At 41.9% G+C, this 24,978-nt stretch overlaps 1 protein-coding gene across 6 annotated transcripts in view; it reads left to right on the forward strand.

Moving 5' to 3' along the window:
* The window catches only part of Lsm14a (LSM14A mRNA processing body assembly factor), a 44,491-nt gene extending 22,604 nt beyond the window's left edge, over positions 1-21,887 (forward strand). The window contains exons 4-11 of one of the 6 annotated variants that reach the window (XM_032893872.1): positions 2,103-2,225; positions 7,939-8,115; positions 8,447-8,512; positions 12,918-13,100; positions 13,210-13,378; positions 15,030-15,261; positions 18,522-18,578; positions 20,500-21,887. In XM_032893872.1, coding sequence (XP_032749763.1) covers positions 2,103-2,225; positions 7,939-8,115; positions 8,447-8,512; positions 12,918-13,100; positions 13,210-13,378; positions 15,030-15,261; positions 18,522-18,545 — 974 coding nt within the window. In that variant the 3' untranslated portion in view covers positions 18,546-18,578; positions 20,500-21,887. Of the gene's footprint in view, positions 1-2,102; positions 2,226-7,938; positions 8,116-8,446; positions 8,513-12,917; positions 13,101-13,206; positions 13,379-15,029; positions 15,262-18,521; positions 18,579-20,499 lie in introns of all 6 variants that reach the window. The other 5 variants (XM_032893870.1, XM_032893871.1, XM_032893874.1 and 2 more) reach the window with 5 other exon arrangements.
* Positions 21,888-24,978: the final 3,091 nt, after the last annotated feature.

Consider the following 24,978-nt stretch of genomic DNA (forward strand, 5'->3'; position numbering starts at 1 on the left):
AGAGATGTCTCAGCGGTTAAGAGCACCCGACTGCTCTTCCAGAGGTCCTGAGTTCAATTCCCAGCAACCACATGGTGGCTCACAACCATCTGTGAAGAGATCCGATGCCCTCTTCTGGTGTGTCTGAAGACAGCTACAGTGTACTTATATATAATAAAATGAATAAATCTTAAAAAAAAAAAAAAAAAATCTCATCAGTGGGGTTAGGGATTTAGCTCAGTGGTTAGAGCGCTTGCCTAGGAAGCGCAAGGCCCTGGGTTCGGTCCCCAGCTCCGAAAAAAAGAACCAAAAAAAAAAAAAAAAACAAAACTCATCAGTGTTTTTAAAATGGAAGTTTGAAGTCTATACCATCCAGTTTCAAGAATTACAAAGAATATTAAGAGCTCTGAATTATTAGCATAAAGATAGACAAATATGAATAATTAAAAATAGAGAATAGAAGAAGACCCACCCAAATACTGATTTTTTTTTTTTTCCATAAAGGTATCTATCAGTGGAAAGAAAAATCACCATTTTAACAGATAGTGCTGTAGCAGCTGGGTATCTCCATAGAGAATACAAACCTTAATTGACTCTTCTTAAGCCATGGATAAAAAGTGATTGGGAGGCTCATGCTTATTATTACCCCAGTACTTGGAAAGCTGAGGCAAAAGACTTTGAATTTGAGGCTAGCCTGGCCTACATAGCAAATAATGATTATTGTTTGAGGAGGGAATCAGTAGCAGAGTTGAGTCAAGGACCAGGGGGCAGGTGAGAGGATTACAAGATAGTTTGCTGTCATTGATTGGCACTCCAGCCAGCAGCAAGAGGATTAGAGCTCACACCCTCCAGAGTAAGTGCCTTGATGTTCATCTTGCCTAGCAACACAAGATCTTTAAATATGCTCACTACTTTCCCAGGGTTATGGGCGTGATAGTTGGTTTCTTCCAGAGCTGACCAGCACAGACACCTGACTGGAATGTGCCTGTGTGGGTGAGAATGCGCCCATATGTGAGACTGCTACATTCTGATGGTCCGTTTTTAGGGGGTTGATGAGTAGAGTTTATCAAATTGGAGGGTTCTGGGAGCAACAAAGTGTTTTAAACAGCATGGCTGAAAGTGGTTAGAAGTAGTTGAAAAACTGGAGTTGACTACTATGGAAATGAATAGATTGCATTAAAAGAGCAAAGTGTAGGGGTTGGGGATTTAGCTCAGTGGTAGAGCGCTTGCCTAGCAACCACAAGGCCCTGGGTTCGGTCCCCAGCTCCGAAAAAAAAGAAAAAAAAAATAGAAAAAAGAAAAAAAAATAAGAGCAAAGTGTAAATAAACACTTTACGGTTTACAGGGATTCAAATACACAAAGTGATGTAAGAGGGGCAGGGAACCAGGGCTTTATAAACAGAGGTAGTAGTTTATAAGAGGGGTAATCAAATTTGTACTTTGTAAGAGCTCATTTTAACTGCCATTGTAGAGTGGTATTCAAATGAGAGATGAGATAGAGGTTGCTCAATACAGGAGCAACCTTCCTGGATTGAGTGCTGTCTATATTTGATTCCCACTCTTTGTATCTGCTTTGGGCAGAATGCAGCAGCACAGTTCCTTCAGAGTGGGAAGCATTACAGAGTCTGTTGTCTACTGACTTAAATGGTGGAAAGCTCTAGCAGAAGGATCTGCAGGTTCACCTGTTGGTACAATAATTGAAATTAGTATGTGTCTAATGTATTGTTTCTGCTATTCACCATTTCATTATGTCATTATTTTTGGCAAGTTCCTAAGACAGTGCTACATGTGTTCCAAAAACTGTTTGCTTGAAGGCTATAGGACTACATAGTCCTTTTTTTCCCACTACACTGCTATAGATTTCCCAAATTGTTTTGTATAATTTTAAGGATTATTAATGTTTTTTAAGGTTTATTTATAGTGTTCTGCCTGCATGTATGCCTACAGGCCAGAAGAGGGCACCAGATCTCATTATAGATGAGCTGTGACTTGAACTCAGGACCTCTAGAAGAAAGCCAGTGCTCTTAACCTCTGATCCATCTCAGGATTATTAGTTTTTATAAAGTGCAGAGTGGGTACCTAAACAATCAGGAAAATGCTGATCTTTTAAAAATCTTTTCAAGCTGGGAGCTCCTTGACATCCTTTGGAACAGAAGCATCAAATAGTGGTACCTTATCCCAGAGCAATGCAGTTGGTTCAGCCTTCACGCAGGACACAAGATCTGTAAAACCACAGCTGGCCCAAGGTAAGCTGCTGTGCCCGTTGAGTGCTTGCCACACTTCTGTAGTGGTCTTTGCCTTGCTCTGAAGGTCTGTAAATAGCATGTATCATTGGTGTAAGACAGGGGTTTCATTGCTTATCTTAGGCTAACTCGGTATGACTCGGTATATTCCTGCTTCAGCCTTCTGAGTAGTAGGATTACCTGGCTGGTTCAGGATTTTATTCTTCCTACTTACTGTATTACAATAAATGTTTTGCTGGATGGCTTCCACTATTTTTTTTTTTAAGTTTTACACATTGAAATTGAAATAATATGCAGTTTAACATTTGTTTACAAAGTTTATCAGATTAGTCCCAGATTTGCCACTGAAGGTTGAACTCTGTACTAGGCTAACTTGATAACCCATCAAAAGAAATAAACTGTTGATATGCGTGGTTTTAATCTTACTGAACACCCCACAGACTGTAAAACCATCTGTCTGTGTAATCACAAAAGTGATCTTGTGGTGCCTCTGAAGATGCAAGTCATGATTGAGATCTGGACTGGCAGACACCCTGAAGCCTAGACATTTTAACAATTTAATAAGCTTAAAGGACCCTGTTTTCATTTTGAAAAAGTCTGTCTTTCTACCAGTCTCATAATCTTTAATCACGCAGCCCTGTTTGTGCTGTGTCCATGGCTGCCTTCAGTGTGATAAGGCCATTGTTTTATGTTCAGGATTGAAGTAGATTCACTTCATAAAGGTGGAGCAGTCGCAGAGCAAAGATGAAAAATACCAAAATCAGGCAGTGCTAATAAAGACAGCGCTAATAAAGACAGTCCTGTATGTTTTGTTGTTGTGCATTAAAGTCACTGTAGTCAATGTTGTCCATGCAGCTGACTTACTGATTGTGGAGCTGGAGAAATGGCTCCAGTTAAGAGGACTTAAATTAGTCTTGCCGAGGATCTGAGTTTAGTTCTCAGCACCCACAAGGGACAGCTCAGAACTGTCCATGACCCTCCCCAGTGGGATCTAAACCCATAATCTCTGGTTTCCATGGGCACTGAAATATACCCTCACAAACATAATTAAAAGTAAAAATTTAAATATATATGTGTGTATTATTTTCAAGATTTTCTGTAAATGACTTGGAAATAGAAACATAAGGAATGAAGCAAAGCCATAATCTTGCTTCCTATAAATGAGGATATTTTACATTTTGCTAGTTTTTTCCAGACTTTTCTAGGCTAATATAAATACATATTTATTCTTTATGAAAAAAAAAATAAGCCTTAATTTTCTGAATTATGAAATGGGACTTTTCCTTGGAATAAAGGGAAACATTTAATTTAGGCTGGCTTGTAATTTCAGTTTAGTCCATTATCACCGTGGCAGAACACATGGTGTTATGCAGACAGTCATGATGCTGAAGAAGGAGCTGAGAGGTCTGCATCTTAATCTGCAGGCAGCAGGAGACTGTGTGCTACACTGGGCACAGCTTAAGCATATAAGACCTCAAAGCCTGCCCCAACAGTGACACACTTCCTTCAACAAGGCCACACTTCATAATAGTGCCATTCCCTCTGGCCAAGAATTTAAACACTTGAGAATCTGTGGGGGCCAAACCTATTCAAACTACCACACCTTGTCTTATAAAAAAACAAAAAGAATACGATTTCTTTCCATCTATGCAGTGTTGCTGGCATTAGTTTCTTCCATAGAACATGCTTAGTAAATGGTAGCTTTCTTAATTAATAGCCAATATCAGACTTAATATTAAAGTTCAACAAGAATTTTTGCTAACTTCATAAATATAGATACCTATTCACTGCTACTCATTTAAAGCATCTCTTGCAGAAGACCTAGGTTCAGTTCCCAACATCCCCATTGTGCCTCAATCATCTATAACTTCATTTTCAGGGGAAATCTCATGCCCTCCTCTGGCCTCTGAGGGCATTGCACATGTAGTGCACTTAGGTACACACAGGCAAACACTCCTAACACATAAGTATAAATAAAAAATTTAAGTCTTTAGTTGTCTTAATACAGTCTATATGCTATATTGGAGATAAAAGAAACCGCTCTCAATAATGAGAAATCAAAATTATGTATGAAATATGTTAAGAAATGTAAATCTTCTTTTGAGAAAAGTTTGATGTAATGAGAGAAACCTACCTTGTTCATGAATAAGAATCAGTATTGAGAAGTCTTCTTGTGATATTTAAATGGAATAGTAGAATTTAATATATTTAAAATAAAAATAGGGGGTTGGGGATTTAGCTCAGTGGTAGAGCGCTTGCCTAGGAAGTGCAAGGCCCTGGGTTCGGTCCCCAGCTCCGAAAAAAAGAAGGAAAAAAAAAATAAAAATAAAAATAGAAGTGAGAGGGAGAGGAGAGAATAATAATAAATAGAAATTTGAGAAATAGCTTGGGGGGCGGTGGTTAGAAACATTTGCTGCTTTTTTCCAAGGACCCAGGTTTAATTCCCAACACCCATGTAGAGGTTCACAGTAATGCATAACTCCAACCTCAGGCGTCCAACTCCGTCTTCTATCCTCTGTGGACACTGAGTGTACACGGTACGTACATGCAAGCAGGCAAAACACTAAATACATGAAAATCACAAATAAATTGCTGCAAAAAAATAAATAAACCTGGACATACATCAGAACATAGTTGAAAGATGCAAGTAACAAGCTTACCTACTTGGTATAATAAAACTGTAAGACTTGATTTAGAGACGACTAAAAAGTGGAGTGTTGGAAACAGCTCTGCTCTAAGTGTAAGTGTGATGGCTGGTGGTGCAGTCTAGTGGTAGAGCACTCCCTGGCCTCAGCACAGCTCGGGTGGGGAAGGAGTAGGATTAAGTGGATGATTAGTATTTCTAGGTTAGGTTGGCCAGTGGTGATGCACGCCTTTAATCCTAACACTTGGGAGGCAGCAGCAAGCTGCTCTCTGAGTTTGAGGCTAGCCTGGTCTACATAACCCACAACAGCCAAGGCTACACAGAGAAATTCTGTCTCAAACAAAACAAAACAAGATTTCTAGATTAAATTATAGCGGAGAAAGGTTGGTTATTTCTGTAAGTGATGATGACTTATAGTTTAAAAAAGTAAGGCTGGATTCCTTCACTCATACTAAAGACTTGAAAACAGAAGTATTTATATTAAATTTTGATTGGATATTTACATAAATCTGTGTTACAGAAAGCCTAAGAAACTTCACCAACTAAAATGTTTGGATTTCAGAGGCAGACAGGTGGCTGAGCAAGAGCCCTTGGTGCTCTGGCACAATACCCTTATCTGGTATCAGCCCCACAGGGGACTTCTCCAGGCCACCTGACATCTTCTGGCCTTATGAAGTACTCACTTTTAAGTGCACAACACAAACACATTACAGAATAAAAATAAAATCCATCTTTTTCCAAAAAGTAATAAAGCTGGGAGTGGTAGCACACACCTTTAATCCCAGCACTTGGGGTGCAGAGGCAATGGATCTTAGTTCCAGGCTAGCCAGGGCTACACAATAAGACGCTGTCTCCAAAAAGTTTCTAAATTCACACAAAATACATTAAATTTTCTTTTAACTATGATAAGAATGTGATCTCCACTCAAGGAGGTTGTGCATTTTCTGAAGTTATTTTTGGATTCATTACTAGTCATATACACCACATTTTGTTATTTGTAGCAGAATTAACACCATGATCAGTAAGATGTTAGGAAAGGGGGAGTGTAATGTGCAGCTAATGAGTCAGTAACTGCTCTGTGAGCCCCTTTGTGCCTATTGCTGTACTGCTTCAGAGGCACAGGCCTTCTTCTCAGAAGAGCAGTGATGAAAAAAATGGTATAGATTTGAAAGTCACTTGGTAGAATATTATGAAATGAACTGCAGCAGTAGGCTTTCCTCAATCTTAACACTTCAAACTGCTTGTGATTTCACCAGTAATCTCAGTGTATGGAAAGCGAGGCAGGAATATTGTGGGCTCAAGGACAGCTTTATCTGTTTAACAAGGACTTGGTCTAAAGGGGAAAAAAGAAAATAAACTTAACTCTTTAAAACTGCACTATGACATGTGCCTGTGACCTCTGTTGCATAGGCAAATACATTGGAAGTGGAGGCAGAAGGATCCTTTGAGTCCAGATGTTCAATGCAGCCTGAGCAGCTTAGTCTTCCCCTGTCTCAAACAGAACTTAACCCTCCCTTTATAAGTACTGTACACCGTCTCTTGTGAGCCAAAATATTATAACCAGAAAGAATGAAAACTTAGTGTTTCTATTAATAGTACCTTATGTTTTCAGTATTCTTTGGTAACTAAACTTGTCATTAAAGTAACTTGCCATTAATGTCTGGAAGTGTGTAAACACTGTTACTGCATACTTAGAGCACCTGGGGAATTACCCCGGGTTCTGAGTACTCCACAACCAGAGGTGGGTCAGCACTCACCCTCTTCCCCGGTGAATAGCCTGCACCGCAGCGTAGCTCAGGATTTTCTTTCTTTTTTTTTTTTTTTTAAATTTTATTAATTTACCTCATGTATGGGAGTACACTGTAGCTGTCTTCAGACACACCAGAAGAGGGCGTCAGATCCCATTACAGATGGTTGGAGCCACCATGTGGTTGCTGGGAATCAAAATCAGGACCTCTGGAAGAGCAGTCGGTGCTCTTAACCACTGGGCCATCTCTCCAACCCCCGGGATTTTCTTTTTAAAAAATGAAGAAGGTGATTTTTTAAGCAAAACTCACTATTCTGGTACAACATCATGGAATCTAAGAGCTTCTTTAGAAGTTTAGAGCAAGCATTATAGGAACAAAAACATGAGTAGAGTATTTAATGTCATTCTGACCTCATAGAAAGAAAAATGGAATTTGGTAAGTCAAAGCCATGCTAAGCAGAAACAAGGCACGAGAACGACTAAGAAATGAGGTCACACTGCTCTGCAATTCTCAGAAGCCTTTTTTTTTTCTTCTTTTTTTCTTTTTGCTGGCTTCTTAAATTCTGACGTTTAATTAAATGTCATGTAAACCAAACATGTAAAGCTTCTAAAACCCATCTACTGGGCTGCAGAGGTAGCTCAGTGGTTAAGAGCACTGACTGCTCTCCCAGAAGTCCAGTTCCCAGCAACCACATGGTGGCTCACAGCCATCTGTAATGGGATCTGATGCCCTCTTCTGGTGTGTCTGAAGAGAGTGAGTGTACGTACTCATATATAAAATAAATCTTTAAAAAAAAAAAAATAATATAATTTTTTTTTTTTTTTAAAAAAAGGTACCTGCCATGCTTTTACTGTTCTTTACATTCTTGTAACATACTTTTCCTGCTTTAGTCATTTACATGAACACACACCTAGAATCCTAGCACCAGGTTTTGGAGGCAGGGAGATCAGGAGTTTAAGGCCAGCCTGCGCTGTATGAGATTCTGTCTCCAAAAAGGAAAAGAAAAGGAAACCTCCATTTGGCATGCCTACACTCTGATCTTTGCTGATATTCCTATACTAGATGCAAACATGTAGATAAAGTCATGGCAATAGTGTTACCTTGGGGGTTTTGTTGTTGTTCGGGGGGTTTTGTTTTGTTTCATTAGCTGAATAACCAGCCCACTGAAGATAACCAGGTTTAAACACTGGTTTAATAAAATTAATTCAGTCTTATGCTAAGGATTTAAATTGACAGAATAAAATTCAGTGCGTATTTTAATGAGGTCTAGATGGTTTTGAAATCCCAGGTTAGGGTAGTTTATTATCTTTTGGTTACATTTTAGGTCGATCAAGCCCTCAGTTAGACCCTTTGAGAAAAAGTCCAACCATGGAACAAGCAGTGCAGACCGCCTCGGCCCACTTACCTGCTCCAGCACCTGTTGGGAGAAGGAGCCCTGTACCTGCCAGGCCTTTGCCACCTACCAGCCAGAAAGCAATAGACAACCAAGAGCACAGGCGAGGTAGAGCTGAGCTGCTCCCTGTTCTGCACTGTGACCACTCTCCATCTCCTCATGGCACCAGGACTGTTACTTTATGTGAATGGCGCTAGCAGGCTGAAGCTGACTTGATTGTAATAGTGTTCAGTCTTTCAAATTTGATTCAAAGTGGTGTGTGTGTGTGCGTGTGCGTGTGCGTGTGTGTGTGTGTGTGTGTGTGTGTGTGTGTGTGTGCGCGTGCGTGCGTGCGTGCACGGTGGGTATTGCATGTGTTGTCATCTCCCCCATTCTAACTTACACAAGTTTTTGGTTGTATATTTGGAGTTGATTTGTTACTTTGCATGTCTTTCTGTAGCTGAAGTTCACAAAGTCCCAAGGCCAGAAAATGAGCAACTCAGAAATGACAGCAAGAGGCAAGTAGGTAAGTTACCTGGGTCTAATTGGTTTGGGTTTGCTTGATTTGAAGGGTTTTGTTGTTGGTTGATTGGTTATGACAGGTCCTCGCTGGATAGAGCTAGCTGTCTTGGAACTTGGCCTCCCAAGGGCTGGGATTTAAAGATATGTGCCACCATAGCCAGCAGCAGCTACGGGGTTCTGAAAGCCCTGTGCCATGGTTCTCAATAGGAGATACCATTTCAAAGGACTGATCACAGGGGGAGTGATTTGTTAAGTCTGTACATGTGGCAAACTGTTCCTGGCCTCTACATAAATATGTGTCAGAGATGCTTGTCAGAAATTAATGACATCTGAGTAAGATCCATAGTTTGATTAATTAACTCTGCCAGTGTCTGCTTTCTAGTTTCCTAGTGTGCATTAGTTCAAACGTTACTGTTGGGAATGAAGCTGGAAAATGAACTGTAACCCCACATTGTACTTTTCTTTTCTTCTATCTGTATTTAATTTAATTTTTCTGAAGTACTATTTTTCTGGAAAGGATTGTACTTGACGATGCACAGTTGTCTTTGAGTTTGGGGTGGATGTGCATGTTCTCATGGATGTGTGCAAGCAGGTACATAATGCATATGTGTGCACATGGGGGTCAAGGTCTGAAGACAGTATTAGGTGTCTTGGTCACCCTCCACCTCATTTTTAGAGTCTCTCACTGAACCTGGAATCATTAACTTGCCTGGGATGACTGTCAGCTTCCACCTGTCTTCAGAGCTGGGTCCTCATGCCCATCTGTACATGGGTATGTGCAATTGGAGGCCAGAGGTTGACATTGGCTGTCCTCCTCAGCTACTCTTCATCTTATATATTGGGGGAAGTTTTCTTACTTGAACCTTGAGCTTGCTAAGTTTGCAAGTTTAGCTAGCCAGCTTGCTCCAGGGATCCCCTGTTTCTGCCTCCTGAGAGCTGGGATCACAGGTGTGGGCAGCTTTGTCCTCTCAGCACTTATGTGGGTGCTAGGACTCTGGACTGCAGTCTTCCCTCGTGGTTGTATGGTAAGAGCTTTACCCCAGGAATGCTTCCTCAGCCCTTTTAAGTGTATTGAGTATTTGCCTTCTTGTATGTATACCTGGTGCCCACAGAGGTCAGAAGAGGACGTCAAATCACTTGGAATTGGAGCTACAGAGAGTTGTGGAGTGCCCTGTGAATAGTGGGAACCCTAGGTTTTTTGTTTGTTTGTTTGTTTGTTTGTTTTTGTTTTGTTTTGTTTTTTGTTTTTTCTTTCTTTTTTTCGGAGCTGGGGACCGAACCCAGAGCCTCTACCACTGAGCTAAATCCCCAACCCCGGAACCCCAGGTTTTCTGGAAGGGCAGCCACTATCCGCTTCATTGCTGAGCAATTTCCAGCCCTCAAAATAAAATCTCCTTAGCAATAAATAAATATTTAAGGCACCAGCAAGATAGTTCATCAGATAAAGGTGCTTGCTGCTAAATCTGATGAAATGAGTGTTTCTTTGTTTAAAGGCAATCTTATGAAGCTCAGGCTACCCTGGGAATTATCACACAATCAGGGCTGACAGTGCTGGCCTGCAACTCCTGATTCTGTCTCCCAAGTGCACCACCAGACACAGACCAACAATTTTTGCCTCTTTGTTTTTTAATTTATGTTATGTGTATGAATAGTTTGCATGTATGCATATATGTGTGCCACATGCTCATTGGATCTCCTAGAACTGAAGTTACAGATGTTGGGAACCAAGCATGAGTCATATCTTCAGAGTTCTTAACCCCTGAGCTATTCCCCCAACCCTTTATTATTTTTTTAAGAATTATTTATGTATGTGAGTACACTGTAGCTGTCTTCAGACACACCAAAAGAGGGCATCAGATCCCATTACAGATGCTTGTCCGTCACCATGTGGCTGCTGGGATTTGAAGTCAGGACCTCTGGAAGAGCAGTCAGTGCTCCTAACTGCTGAGCCATCTCTCCAGGCCCCCTTTCTGCTTTTTTTTTTTTTTTTTTTTTTTTTTTTTTCCCCCCAATTTTGTTATTAGAAAAAAGCTCTGGTGGTGTATTAGAGAGCATCCCAAAACCTCCGACAACCCCCAACCCCCCCTTTTTTTTTTTAAATGAAGTATTTATTTAAGAACTTTCCATTTTCTTTCATGATTTTTGATTTAATAAAGTTTTACATTTTTGACAATATTTAGTATGTTTTTGTTAATTTCCAATCTATTAATGGGAAACAAAATGTAGGGGTTGGGGATTTGGCTCAGTGGTAGAGCGCTTACCTAGGAAGGGCAAGGTCCTGGGTTCGGTCCCCAGCCCCAGGAAAAAAAAAAAAAAAAAAACAAAATGTAAAACTTCCAAGTTAAAAACATAACTTAGATGGTGATTAAAAAGTAATCTTTGTATTTATTGTTAGACACCTTAATATGCTTTGGGGGTAGGTTTTGTTTGTTTGTTTGTTTTGAGACAGGGTTATTCTATGTATCCCTGTCTGTCCTGGAACTCACTATGTAGACCAGGTTGGCCTCAAACTCAGAGATCCCCCTGCCTCTCCTAGGGATTAAAGGTAAACACCACCACCAGCCATCTTCAGTGTGCCATTTTTAAGTGTATAAGCATTCTTACTTTTCCTGTACATGTTTGTGAGTGCCATGTGGCCTGGGCTGGCGTGGACCTCCTGAGCTGAAAAGGGCCTTCTTCCTTCACCTCCTGAGTACTTGTTGCTTTCCATGTAGTTTCAGGTGTGTGGCAGGTGAATCTCTTCAGCTGCCCTATTCTTACCATGCAGAGGTTGTACAAAGAGCTGGACAAAGGCCTCCGCAGTTAGAAGCTCTTGCTTCTCTTACAGAGGAGCAGGGCTTGGTTCCTAGTACCACACCTGGTGCTCTCCTAACAGGGAATCCAGCACCCTCCTCTGACTCTGCAGGCTCATAGACATCATACACACATATAAAAACAATACATCTTTTAATAATAGTATGTGAAATAGTAAGTTTATCTTAACAGTATCCTCCAAAACTCACTATATGTGTTAAGAGATAAAACTTAATGGTGGGGGCTGGAGAGATGGCTCAGTGGTTAAGAGCACCGACTGCTCTTCCTGAGGTCCTGAGTTCAAATCCCAGCAACCACATGGTGGCTCACAACCATCTGTAAGAAGTTCTGATGCCCTCTTCTGGTGTATCTGAGGACAGCTACAGTGTACTTATATATAATAAAATAAAATCTTTTAAAAAAAAAACCAAAAACTTAATGGTGGAATGCTTGCCTAATATCCAGAAGGGCTTAGGTCTCCAGTATCACAAAAACAAAAGATAAGCTAAAAGCTTCACTACCGTCCTCCACCACTAAGGGTCACTAACAGAATAGTGAATTTTCTTGCAGTTTCTCCTTGGATTTTACACACATGGATTTTTTTTTTAGAACTTTAAGGTGAATCAGGCCCTGTTTCCTGGCATGTAACTGAGTTACTTTTGATAATAAAATTGAGTGTGTTTCAGACCTGCTCATCGAGACTGGACATGCCTGGGTGTGCTGCTCTGTGGGTTCATGCTCAAACTCAGGCAGTTGGCCATCTTCACCAAACAATGAACACAGACCTGGCACCCTGTAGTCACTTCTTATTTTTGTCAGTATGCTACTCAGCTCACATAACTGTTCAATTTGTACTTCATGAAATTATTAATCCTGCTTTGTGTTCTCCATGGTTTTGAGTTAGACTCACACCCAGATTCTGGGTTGTTTTTTTTTTTTTTTTTTTTTTTTTTTTTTTTTTGGTTCTTTTTTTTTCGAGCTGGGGACCGAACCCAGGGCCTTGCTTCCTAGGCAAGCGCTCTACCACTGAGCTAAATCCCCAACCCCTGGGTTGTTTTTTCTTAGTCATACATGTGTTGGATATTTGTGGTCATAAGTTTTCGCTATGTATTTTGCTACTTTATATTGTTTATTATATCTCAGATAATTGACTACAATCCAGTGGTGATGGTGGTAGAGGTGGGGGGCGCTATGGTGGATGTGGGGGTGAAGGAGGTAGAGGTGGGGGTGAAGGAGGTAGAGGTGGGGATGGAGGTGGGGATGGGGCTGTAGAAAGAGAACACAGAATCAGGAAGACTTGACTACATGGAGTCATCAATCACTCCCTGATTGATGGAGGCATCAATCATTCTCTGGAACTGGGGTTTTGAATGTGAGCCACCATGTGAGTGCTGAGAATTAAACCCAGGTTCTCTGTAAGAACAGCCAGTGTTCTTAACCACAAACCCTTTCTCCAAACCACCCCCATTCCTTATTTTATAGAAATACATATATACTGACATATAGAGACCTTTAAACATTTATATTATAGATTGTTTCATACAAAGACCGCAGTACCGTTCTAAGCCAGCTAATACATACTGAATGTTTATTATAAATATTCTTTATTAACATAGTTCCTGGAGTTCCTTCTGCTCCAAGAAGAGGACGCGGGGGTCATCGAGGTGGCAGGGGAAGATTTGGTATTCGTCGAGATGGTCCAATGAAATTTGAGAAAGACTTTGACTTTGAAAGTGCAAATGCACAGTTTAACAAGGAGGAAATCGACAGAGAGTTTCATAATAAACTTAAATTAAAAGGTAAATTTTTATTTTTCTATTCAAAAAACGATTAACTTAATCTGTAAGTTAAAGGTGGTTTACAGCTTAGATGTGTAGAGTCATAACTTGTGTGTTTTTTCCTTAGAAGATAAACTTGAGAAACAAGAGAAACCTGTAAACGGTGAAGACAAAGGAGACTCGGGAGTCGATACCCAGAACAGTGAGGGGAATGCTGATGAGGAAGACCCGCTTGGGCCCAACTGCTACTACGACAAAACCAAGTCCTTCTTCGACAACATCTCTTGTGATGATAATAGGTACTGGATGGATTCTATAAGATTTATTCAGTTTTATCTTACATATATTGTTTTGGTATTTTGTCTGCATGTGTGTCCATGTACAACACTTTCATGCAGTGCCCACAAGGGCAGCAAAAGGCATCAGATCCCTTGAAATTGGAGTTGGAGATGGTTGTGATCCACCAGCTAGGAGCTTGTTTAACCTAGGTCCTCTGGAAGAGCAGCCAGTGCTCTTCATTAACTATTGAGCCATCTTACCAGCCCCCACAGTTAGGGGGCGTGCGTGCGTGCGTGCGTGCGCACGAGAGTGTGTTTCTTTTCCTAAAGAATGTACTATTTAAAGGTTTTTGATTCTTTTTTTTTTTTTCCCCTATTCTTTTTTTCAGAGCTGGGGTCCGAACCCAGGGCCTTGTGCTTGCTAGGCAAGCGCTCTACCACTGAGCCCAATCCCCAACCCCAAGGTTTTTGATTCTTTGTATGTATGTCTGCATTTGTGCACATTCTATGGAGTAGGTGCAGTAGTCAGAGAACAACTTAGAGAAATCAGTCTCTCCTCCTACCATGTGATTTTTTTCCAGGAATGAAACTCAGATGTTAAGCTTGAATCTTTATCCACAGAGCCATCCCAAAAGTTTATCACCAGCCGAAAAGTTTTAAATTATAATCCTTTTTTTTAAAAAGTAAAAGCTACATGGAGGAATACTTGCCTAGCATATTGCAAGGCCCTGGGTTTTATCCTAGTAACAGAGAAAAGAAAAAGAATCATAGACTTTAACCGGTAATCCCAGCACTTGGGTGAGAGGTGGAGCCAGGAGGATGGGGGTTTAGGGTCACCCTTAGCTATGCCTAGAGCCAGCCTACGTTATGGGAGATCCTGTCCTAAAAACACCTTACACTATTGTTTAAAAATGCAGTCACACCTAGATAAACAAGTGTTTGTGTAGCATAAACCTTTCTGTTACCTGTCTACATTGTAATTCAAGTGAAACCAGACCCAAATGGAAAATACTTCTTCAGAATTAACCCATACAGTAAGACTGACGTATTATAGTAAAAGAAGATCCAGAAAATTTCTAATTGTCAAAAAGAAATGACCTAGAACATTAATCTAAAAGCTGCAGACCTCTGCTGCCCACATCCATCACATTGCCTTTGTCCTGCCTGTAGCTTGGTGTCACCTAGAAGCAACTGCTGGCTTCTGTGTAAGCATGGATAGGGAGGCCTGAGCCCTACTAGGCTTCAGGATTGGCAAAACAGTGTAGACACTTGCTGGGTTAATTTCATCAGGCCCAGAGATTGAGCTAAGATACTAGGACCTCCATCTCCCAGCTTTTCTAAGCCAAGGCTTTCCCTACCAGCTCTGCCCTCTTTTCTATGGCTTGAATGAAATCAATCACAAGCCCTTTTGGGTCTTAATTCTCTTCATAGGAAAGCTTTTAGTAAATTGTATTTGTATGAAACTAGCCTCTGTGTCATGTGAAAACATATTTTAGGAATGTACAGAGTTTGCATGCCATGAGAGCTGGGAAAGTCTAGATTGACTGCTCTGTTTTCTTCAATCGAGCTTGAGAAATCAATTAAGTTTATCAGGAAATGGGGCTGCATAGATTTTCTGGAAGATGCACTTTTTGAGTTGACATATTAATGTTCCTCTGCTGTTACATAACAGAGAAAGGAGACCAACTTGGGCTGAAGAAAGAAGGTTAAATGCTGAAACTTTTGGAATCCCACTTCGTCCAAATCGTGGCCGTGGGGGTTACCGAGGCAGAGGAGGCCTTGGCTTCCGTGGTGGCAGAGGACGTGGTAGTGGCCGAGGAGGAACCTTCACTGCCCCTCGAGGGTTTCGTGCTGGATTCAGAGGCGCTCGTGGGGGTAGGGAGTTTGCAGATTTTGAATATAGGGTAAGTATGGCTGAGTGCTGTGGTGATAGCATTCAGAATGTTTTACTTGTATCTAATTTGGCAGAATTATTCTTAAAACACTAGAATAACTTTTAGTTTAACTTCTTGGAGAACATACATAATTAGATTATTTATTTTAATTTAAAGGACCGTGACTTTTTGGCTAATAAATAGAAAAGAGTTGGGCATGGGTGATGCATATCTTTAACCCCAGCACTGGAGGATCTGTGAATTCCAAGACAACCAGAGCTACACAGTGAGACTTGTCTCAAAGAAAAAGAATACTTTATTGAGTACTTAGTACATCATATTGGACAAAGCAGTAGCTGGAGTGCTGCCTGAAGTCTAACTGCTCTTTCAGACAAAGAAAGGAAGGTGATGAGTTTTGTCTTTTTATTAGAGCCGTGAGTTCAGATATCATGAACCAATAAAATCTCTGAAACACTCCCCTCCCCACAAAAAAAAGGAGTAATCTGCCAGCGGTTAAGTTAGTGTTACCTTTTTTCTGTCTTTCTTTAAAAGAGAAAAGCAAATTTATAGGCTGCACACTGAGGATCACTAAAGCTGTGTGATAACAGGTGACTGTAGTATCACCTGCATTTCCTGTTACTGAATTTCTACACTTTAACACCAAAGGACGCAAAGGACACCTGTACATCTGAAAGCACTGGTGTTGGAATAGTAGTTATGGAGTAGCAGGCATGGTGCTGAATGTTTTCACACTAACTCACTTAAGCCTCATGTCAGCTCTGTGAGATGGGTTCTATTATTATCTAACTTTTACAAAGAAAACAGATACAGAGATATTAAGTAGCTTGTCCAAGGTCACAACCAGAGGGTGATGATGATACTGGGTATTGAGCCGAGTAAGTTGGCCCTTGAGTCACTGCTCTTAATATAGGTTTGTAGAGAACTCACTCGGCTCCTGTTTTCTAATTAAGGCCTGCTCTCCAGAACCGGCTGGTATATTAGCACTCACCAGCAGATGTGAGAGATTCTGTGACTCTGTGTAGCATGTTTTTGTGTATAGTTTTTCCAGTGAAAGGGGCCAGTCAGTTAAGGCAGGCATTGCAGCTAACTTATTAAAGGATCCTAGTTTATTGTCAATGAAAGGAAATAGAAAAGGGCAAGGTCCTATTATACAGAGAGCCACTGATAATAACAAAAGACAGCAAAAATTTGCTGGTGGGAGTTTTGTTGTCTGGTTTTTATAACCAGCCATTGTGGAGGGTCTCTGTGGAAGGACATTGGCAGGCTTTGGGACCAGCTATGTTGATTGTAATATCTTGGATATTGTGCCCAGCCACGCAGTTACAAGACCTTCCAGCTCAGAGCTCCTCACATCATGGAGTGCCTGCCCTTGCTTACCTGATGTCTCAGTTACCAGCGACCCCATCACAGCTCAGTAGCTCTTCCTCGAGTGTTCAACCTCTGGAATGCTTGACACTGATTAGCCACTGACTGTAGGTCTCACTGTCCATCTGTCTAGCTTTCTTCCTTCCTTCTCTTTTTTTTTTTTTTTTTTTCCTTTTGAGACAGGGTGTAACTCTGTAGCCCTGACTGTCCTGAAATTCACTGTGTGGACCAGGCTGACCTCAAGCTCACAGACCCCCAACTCTGGAACTAAAGATGTTTGACCTCTGCCTAGCCTTAATTCCTAATGTGCTTGGGTTTTGTCTAAAACAGCCTGTATGTTGTTTCATGATCTGTTTCTCTCTCCTGGTCAGAAATCTAGCGTTCTGTCTAGTCCTGTTGCCAGTGGGGCTACCCTCTCTGCAGCCTCATGTTTTGAGTGCCCAGAATATTCCTGTCCTAGGGTCTTTCTTGTTTATGGCTTCTTCCTTCCTTCCTTTTTCTTTTTTTTAACCTAATGCCTAGAATGTTTAGATTGGTAGAGGGTATCTTACACGGAGTCAGAAAGAATCTCAGTAGCCAAGGCTGGCCTCAAATTCCTGTGTAGTTGAAGGTGATCATGAACTTGTGATCCTCTTGCCTCTGCCTCCCAAGTGCTGGAATTACAGGCATGGGCCACCGTACTGGATTTTGTGTGGTAGAGATTGAGCTCAGGGCCTCACGAACACTAGGCAAGCACTCCCAACTGAGCTACACCCCCGTCCTCAGTTTTCTTGAGAGAGGAATGAGAGTGAGCTTCTGTGTATGCCAGTTTGCTCAGTCACCCACATTGGCTTTCTTTCTCAGATACTTTCACTCCCTCTTTTGTGAGCTTGTCTGCTTGTGCTTTATAATTTGTTTTTTTGTCTTACACATTGCTTCTGCCATATATTTCTTGGGTTCCACCTACTTTGTAGTCTTAGGCTGACCTTGCCCCTTCTCTGGGTTAGTAAAGCATACACATGGTGAAAGGATGTGACCACCTCACTACATCCATTCGTTTGGAATGTCCCTGCCAACTATACGATGGCCCACGGACAAAAGCAGTGTTTGGCAGGAAGGTTTCTTTAGGCTCACTGTTCAGAGACCACACCGGGAGGGAAGGCGTGGCAGTGGGTGCCTGAGGAGGCCGCTCACACAGCACCTGCAGCTGGGAATTAAAGACAGATGAGCGCCGCTGCTCAGGTCTTCCTCCTTTCAATCCAGGACCCTAGGCCTGTGCAGCCTCAATCCTGTTAAATAGACCATCAGGATTAGCCATCACACCTAAGCTCCGATCATCTGTCACCTTAAACATTTACAGTGATTCTCGTTGTATAACAAGAAGCTTTGCCCCTGAACATGAACTCATTTCTAAAGCATCTTGTCCTGCCCCTTGCCCAGGATGGAAGTTGCTGCTCTAGGCAGCCTTACTGAGATCAGCCCGTATAGTGTGTGAGCACTGACTGATGAGGGGGCTGGATTACGATGTAATGTAGTCCGCTTCTCTCTCATGTGCTACTGTGGCGGGTGAGACTGTACATTTGAGTCTTATATTCTGTCAGAGGGTCCTAAGGCAATGAAGAATTTGGAGGTGACTCACTTTCTGAGGCCCCATGTTTGGTTGCTAGCACCCATGTCATAGCTGCCTGTAACTCCAGTGTCAGGCAGTCTTCTGGCTTCCACAGGAATGCACACAGAAAGACAGATTACATATATATATATATATATATATATATATATATATATATATAAATTTTTTTTTATTTGGGCAGGTGGGGGAAGAATCTAAAATGACTCAGTCTCTTTCCTTCCCCTTTTATTTTCTCCTCCCTCCCTTACCCCCTTTCTCTCCCTCTCTTTCTCCTATCTTTTTTTTAACCTTTCAGAAAACCACGGCTTTTGGACCCTAAAAGGTCTGGATTGGTCATACTGCTTTCTGAAAGGTAAAAAAAGAAAGAAAGAAACTGGGAGGTGTGAAGGTTGGTTTGGTGGGGACAGAGGGCATCTTTAGTTTACTTGTTTGTGCGTCAGTGTAAAGTAACACTGCACACGGTTTGGTGCCGTGCCCTCAGAGGAAGTCTTTCAGCCAGGAAGTAGCTGACCTACTGTGAGTGAGATGTGCATCTGTAAAAGTCCCAGCACTTAGGAGTGGAGGAAGGAGAATCTCTGAATTTCAGGTCAGCCAGGGCTGTTACACAGAAAAAAAAAATAGGTATGGCCGTCATTCTGTGTATAAGGGGAATTGCCTCCAAGATCCCCATGAATCCCCAAATCCGTACATGCTCAAGTGCCTTAAGAATAACATTGTAGTAAATACATAAAATATCCAATAAAAATTGTTTAAAAAGAGCGTTGTATTTACATAGAGCCCATCGTATCCTCTTACCTGTTTTTTTTTTTTTGGTTCTTTTTTTTTTTTTTTTTTTTTCGGAGCTGGGGACCAACCCAGGGCCTTGCGCTTCCTAGGCAAGCGATCTACCACTGAGCTAAATCCCCAACCCCTCCTCTTACCTGTTTATGGGGGCTCGGGACTGAACATGGAGGTTCACTTACGCTACACAGGTGCTTTCTGCTGGGCCTCACTGCCAGCTCCTTGTATTTTAGCCTGCAGGTTACTTGTAATTCAGTCACGCAGTGTGACTGCAGATAGTTATACTCTGCTGGTTAGACCCTAGAGCGTGTAAGTACAAAGAAAGAGATTTCTACATGTTTTCTACCAATGTATACAGATAACACACATGCGTAGTTTTTATCCATACCTGAAAAGATATAGGGAGTGGACTGCGTAGTAACTGCTTGTCTGAGAGGAAATAAAAGCCCCTGACTACAAGTAAGCCTTGAGTTTAGGGTTGATCTCACTGGAACCTTCTTCAGAGCTAGTTTGCGTTTCTTACTGGGTAATTACTGTATAATTTTCCCAGTTAAATTTGTTTTTCAAACTTATTTCAATTTTAAGAGTTTTGTTAATTTTTATTAGCTTACAAAGATTTCTTTAGACCTGATCTTATATGACTTAAAATGGCGGAGAGCCTACTGTGTAACCAAGGATGACTGGATTTTTTCCTGGCTTCACGTCCATAGTGCTGTGACTAGAGGCATGTGCCACCACAGGTTGTTTACATGATGGCGGAGGCAAAGCCTAGGGCTTTCTGCATGCCAGCTGACGCTCTGCTGAGTGAGGGACATCTTAACCCTTTAGGAAGGGGGATTTCAGGGGGCTAGAGAGATAACCTAATAGTTCCGTGTGCCTGCCACTCTTGCAGAAGACTCAAGTGTGGGTTCTAAAACCTTACACCCACCCAAAACTCCAGCTCCAGGGATCCAGTACCACCTTCTGGCCTCTCTGTGAAAACACAGGCATACACACAGATAATAAAAACAAATATATATTTTTTTAAGTTACTTTTTAAAAATCTATTTCAAGACCAATACTGCTTTCCCCTAGCATGCAATTTTAGAGAAATACTGCTTTACCTTCTGGATTATTGTATTGCTTGGTAAAAGATGTCAAAAATTAGGAATTTTATGAAACTTGTTTCAAAAGAGTTTTATGAGTGGCCATGTGAAAGTTCACATAGTTGTTGTGTTTAAGTTGTTAGGGCAACCAAAGGTAGTGGGGTCCCGCTGAATTGCAGAGAGGCGTCCCGCATGTCAGGTCTGCTGAGGGGACGTGCAGCGAGCAGACAGTTGGATGTGGACATTAGAGCAATGCTTCCCAAGAACCAGTGGGACAGAACTTTTCTCTGTGAAAATAAGAGGAAGGGTTTATTTAAGGTAACCTAAAAAAACTTAAGCAGACTAGGAAAAGGTCTTACTAAGGAGCCATGGCTTGGAACATGAACTAATATTGCTTTTCCTTTTCAGAAAGACAACAAAGTTGCTGCATAGTCTACAAACAAGTCTCTGAACATAGGTGACTCCTAGCTCTTCATGGTCCTGGAAAGTGGTTCAGTCTTTGTGAAGAATGAAGAAGTGAAGTTGCTGTCTGTCTGTCACCAGCACTGGGTTTTGTCTGTTTTCTGCTTCATGTCAAAGCTATACTGCAGTTGCTTTGGGGCAGGAAGGCTCGTCTTAAAACACAAGCATAAGTGTGTGTGGAGTAGCAGGTTATGATTCCTTGCTTAGGGTTGAACTAAAGCCAGCTAAATGGAATTGCTAAGTATTTTTTCTTCAATGAAAGGATTTTTCTTATCACTAATTAATTGTATTCGGCAATTACTTTGAGTTGCCTGCAGATAGGCCGTGATACTGTGTTTTGAGCCACAGAAGGTTTTGTTTGTGCGTGCGTGCGTGCGTGTGTGTGTGTGTGTGTGTGTGTGTGTGTGCGCGTGCGTGCGTGTGTGCGTGTGTGTACGTGTGTGTCCCATAATATGAGGTAGCTTATTTCGACACTTAATTAGGGTGCTGGATGGTAGAGAATTTTGTCAGTCAACTATGTACACACAGGTAAATACTGTTTCTTAGGCAAAGGTAACTTTTTTATATAGTTGTAAAATTCCATTATATTCCATTGCCAAAGAAACATTAAGAACTTTGTATAGCTGTATAAAAAGCAACTAATTTTTTAAAGAATAAACGTTTTAAAGTCAGCAAACATACGTGTCCTTGCAGAAGTCAGTGTGCTGAGGAGCAGGGATATGGGTGGGTCTTTTTCCCCTTGCTTTCCAGGCTTAAGGTTTTTGATTTCCTTTGTAATGTTTGGAACACAAATGAAGATTTGATAACTTTATTCCATTATCTAAAAAGCATAAATTATTCATGCATAGTGTATGGACTTCATTTTGTAGCAAATCACAGGATTTGTTCAAATAACAGATATTTTAAGTGAATGTAAATAATCATAGATGAGAATGTACCTTGCTGTATTTTCAAATAAGTAACCTTCTCCTTTTTAAGACATTAAGACTCGTTGATCTATCAGTTGACCCGCTCCTCCTGCTATGCCTGGAATTCTGTTGTGGTAATGCTGACTCCTGTTTTCCGTCAAAAAGATGGAGTTTTCAGAATCATCTGGCACCTGTAAAACATCACTAACATAGTGTGTAGGCCTGCGGCCTACCGATGACTCTGTACACGTTTGTTGCTAACTGTAAATTACTAATAAATCTTTTTTGATATTTAAGCTATAGTGGAAAAAGATCTGGCCACTTTGTGTTTTTAATAAAGGCCATGGAATAAAGGGATCCAAAGATTTCAATATTTTTAACTATATTGGTTTTTGTTAACTTTCTCAATAAAACATTGAGTAGTGATAGACGTGTAGGAAACTGCACTGTAGGAGAATTGGGCTACTTAAGGGTGTCTGATTATTTTTTAATTTTATATCTTTTGTATAGATCAACAAGAAAATGTCTTGTAATTTGGTTTCGTTGTTGAGATCCAGAACTTGACAGCAGTAGTTTGCTGCTCCTGCATGTGAACAACTAGCCCTTTTATAGGGTCCACAAATCGTGAGATAGAACACATGTTTAGACACACTAAGCATCAGAGCACGTGCTGTGGTAATGCTTGCAGACTGAGATGTCCCAACCCAGTTCTCCACGCTCACGCAGAGTGAGCTCACACAGAGCTCACAGCCCCTGGGTCACTGACTGGAGCATTCGTTGTCCAATAATAACCAGCAGCATGGTAACCCCACAGTGCATCTTCCAATGGCAAGGCTTTTAACCTACAGCAGAATAAAACTGTCGATAAAAACTCTTCTCAGAGTTCTTTCACATAGGTAGTGACGTTCTCTTCATGGGAAGAGAATGAAAAGCATCTTGAGTGTGAGATGCTGCCATGGTAATGCTTGCCCTGGAACAGCTAAGCCTTTGTCTAACCACTTGCAACATTTATCTCTTGTCTGTGGTCTAGGAAAGCTAGAATTCCCTTTCTGTCTGAGCATGTGGCACTCACTGATTAAGATCTGTGACATGAGGAGAAAAGATCAGCCACACATAAACGACCCTGGAACACCCTGTCCATAGGGCACCTCTGTGGGCAGATAGGTGTAGGAGGTACCAGTTGTGGGTTGCAGATGTAGCTCAAGTGAGTGGTAGGCAGCTCACCCAGAAGCATAAGGCCTGCACCTCGACACCCAGTTAATGTAGCAGTAAGGATAGGCCCCAAGGTTCCATGCATGCTACGGGAACTCTGCACCAACTAAGCCACTAACTTGTCCCGGCTGAGCATCATTTTGACCATAGGCTCCAATGTGCTGCTCTAAATACCTCAGAGGTTGTCTAGCCTAGGAATCACGCCTCCCAGGCCACTGATGAGCTGACCATCAACGTTGGCTCCTCTGATGGTCCTCTGAAAGCCTTGGTAGAGTCCACACTAGAAAAACTACAATCCCCCCACCCACTTCTGATTCCAAATCCCACTTACCCACGTTGAAGCTGATTAACAAAGCACAAAGAACAGGTTCTCACTGGACTCTCTGCTGGCCATCATACCTCAGCCTTCTTGGGATCACAAATGTTAGCCACCACACCTGGCAAAACAGAAACATGGCTCTACTTTCCTTTGGGGTTTTTTCCCTTTCTCTCTGAGCATGCAACACTCATTAATTAAGATCTGTGACATGAGATCTTTGCATGCAAACTTGTTTGTTCCTAGGAGGTAGCAAATGAGTGTATTTTGTAATCTATCAGAAAGGTGGCTGCCTTTCTCAGCATACAGTGAATGAGAAGCAACTTCTTTTTCTAAGAAGCATTATTTTAAGCTCTTTAATTGTCTCTCCAGGTGCCTTGTCTGCATTTACTGTTATGGGTGCCTGGGCCATACTCAGTATTTAAAGTTTACTGACATTGGGGTGTGTCATGGTGGTGGTAATCAGAGTATTTCTTACAGGAGCCTAGGTGGCACTGCTTGGTGTACCGGTTACAGTGAGCTTTAAAGCCAGGAGTCAGGGCACATACATACCTTTAATCCCAGCATTTGGGAGACAGAGGCAGAAGAACTCTCTGAGTTAGGGGCCAGCCTGGTCTACAGAGCAAGTTCCAGGACAGCCGGGGCTATCCAGAAAGACCCTGTCTTGGAAAAGAGCTAGAAGTATGTACTTTGGTGGCAGAGCACTTGACTAATTCCTACAAAGCTGTGAATTTGAGCCCAGCACCACACAAAAGGTAGAAATCAAAGTCCTGGAATTAACACTATTTACCTCTTGAATCAGGGTGATAAGTGGGGACTTGCCACATAGCCTTGTGGTGACAACTTCCTGGAGGAGGTATCTGAGAAGATGGCAACAAAGGAAGTCATAGTTCTGAGTGTCAGGTGGCCAGCTGTTGATGCCACTGGAACACTAGACAAGCTCCTGTGGCAGTGGCCCTCTGAGGTCTTAGTCCTGTTTGCCAGGTCCACAGTTAGGAAAGGGCCTTGTGGTTTTGAGGTTCCACCAGCTCAGGGCCAGACCTGTGAGCCTGAGCCAGGGTCTCCTAAGTCCCAGCTCAGTCCATATTTAATAAATGTGGCTTACCGATAAAAAATACTTTCATATTAAGTCATAAACCTATCACTAACAGACCCAAAGCTAACTCCAGGGCAGGATGAGGTTGATTTTTAAGGAAATGCCTTAAAATGTGCTGATGCCGTGTTGTGGCTTTTAAGTCCTGGGCTTTCAGGGAAACAAGACGACTGTCTGAGGCAAGAGCATGTTTTGAGTCAGGAGTGAGGCTTTCTTGGGGTGACTCACAGTCACTGGTGCTTTTAGGGGCATAAATCTGCCTAGAGCCACTCAGCCCAGAAAGTTACTTCTCGAAGACTGGCAGTCTGGAAGCGAACAGTGCCAAGGTTGTGTGGAGCCTGGGCCTAGGCAGGGGATGATGAGTCCCAAGTGCCGGCTTTGTACATGTTCTAGAACCAGGGAGAGGGAGGAGCATGTTTACTAGGTGTCTGAAGGGCACCTCTACCATCCTGGTGCTCCCTAATCCAGGTAATCTTCAGCTGCCAGCCTCCCTGGCCTGTCATTGAAAGAGCAGATCCTGGCCGTAGTGCAGGAAACTGCTAAAGGCATTGTGTGGACTCTGGGTTAGCTGGGCAGTGGTGCGCTCTCTCACTCTAGATTTAATAGCATTTCCTTACCCCGTATTAAGTACAGGGAGCACTGCAGGTGGCGGTTTATAAAGTGGAATTAATAGGTGTCCCTTTCCTTGAAGGCACCACATGTAAAAGAGATGTGCATGCTATAGAATTTGTGGGGATTTTGTGGTGGAAACAAGACTCCCATGAAGTCCAGGCTGGCCTTAAATTCGCCACCTTCTTGGCTTAGCTTCCCAGATACTGGAATGCATTTGTACTGTGCAGCCAGAGCTGACCTTGAACTTTAAAAAGTCTGCCTCTACCTCCTAACTCCTAGAATGA

Source organism: Rattus rattus, chromosome 2 (assembly GCF_011064425.1).
Source record: "Rattus rattus isolate New Zealand chromosome 2, Rrattus_CSIRO_v1, whole genome shotgun sequence".
Lineage (NCBI taxonomy): Eukaryota > Metazoa > Chordata > Mammalia > Rodentia > Muridae > Rattus > Rattus rattus.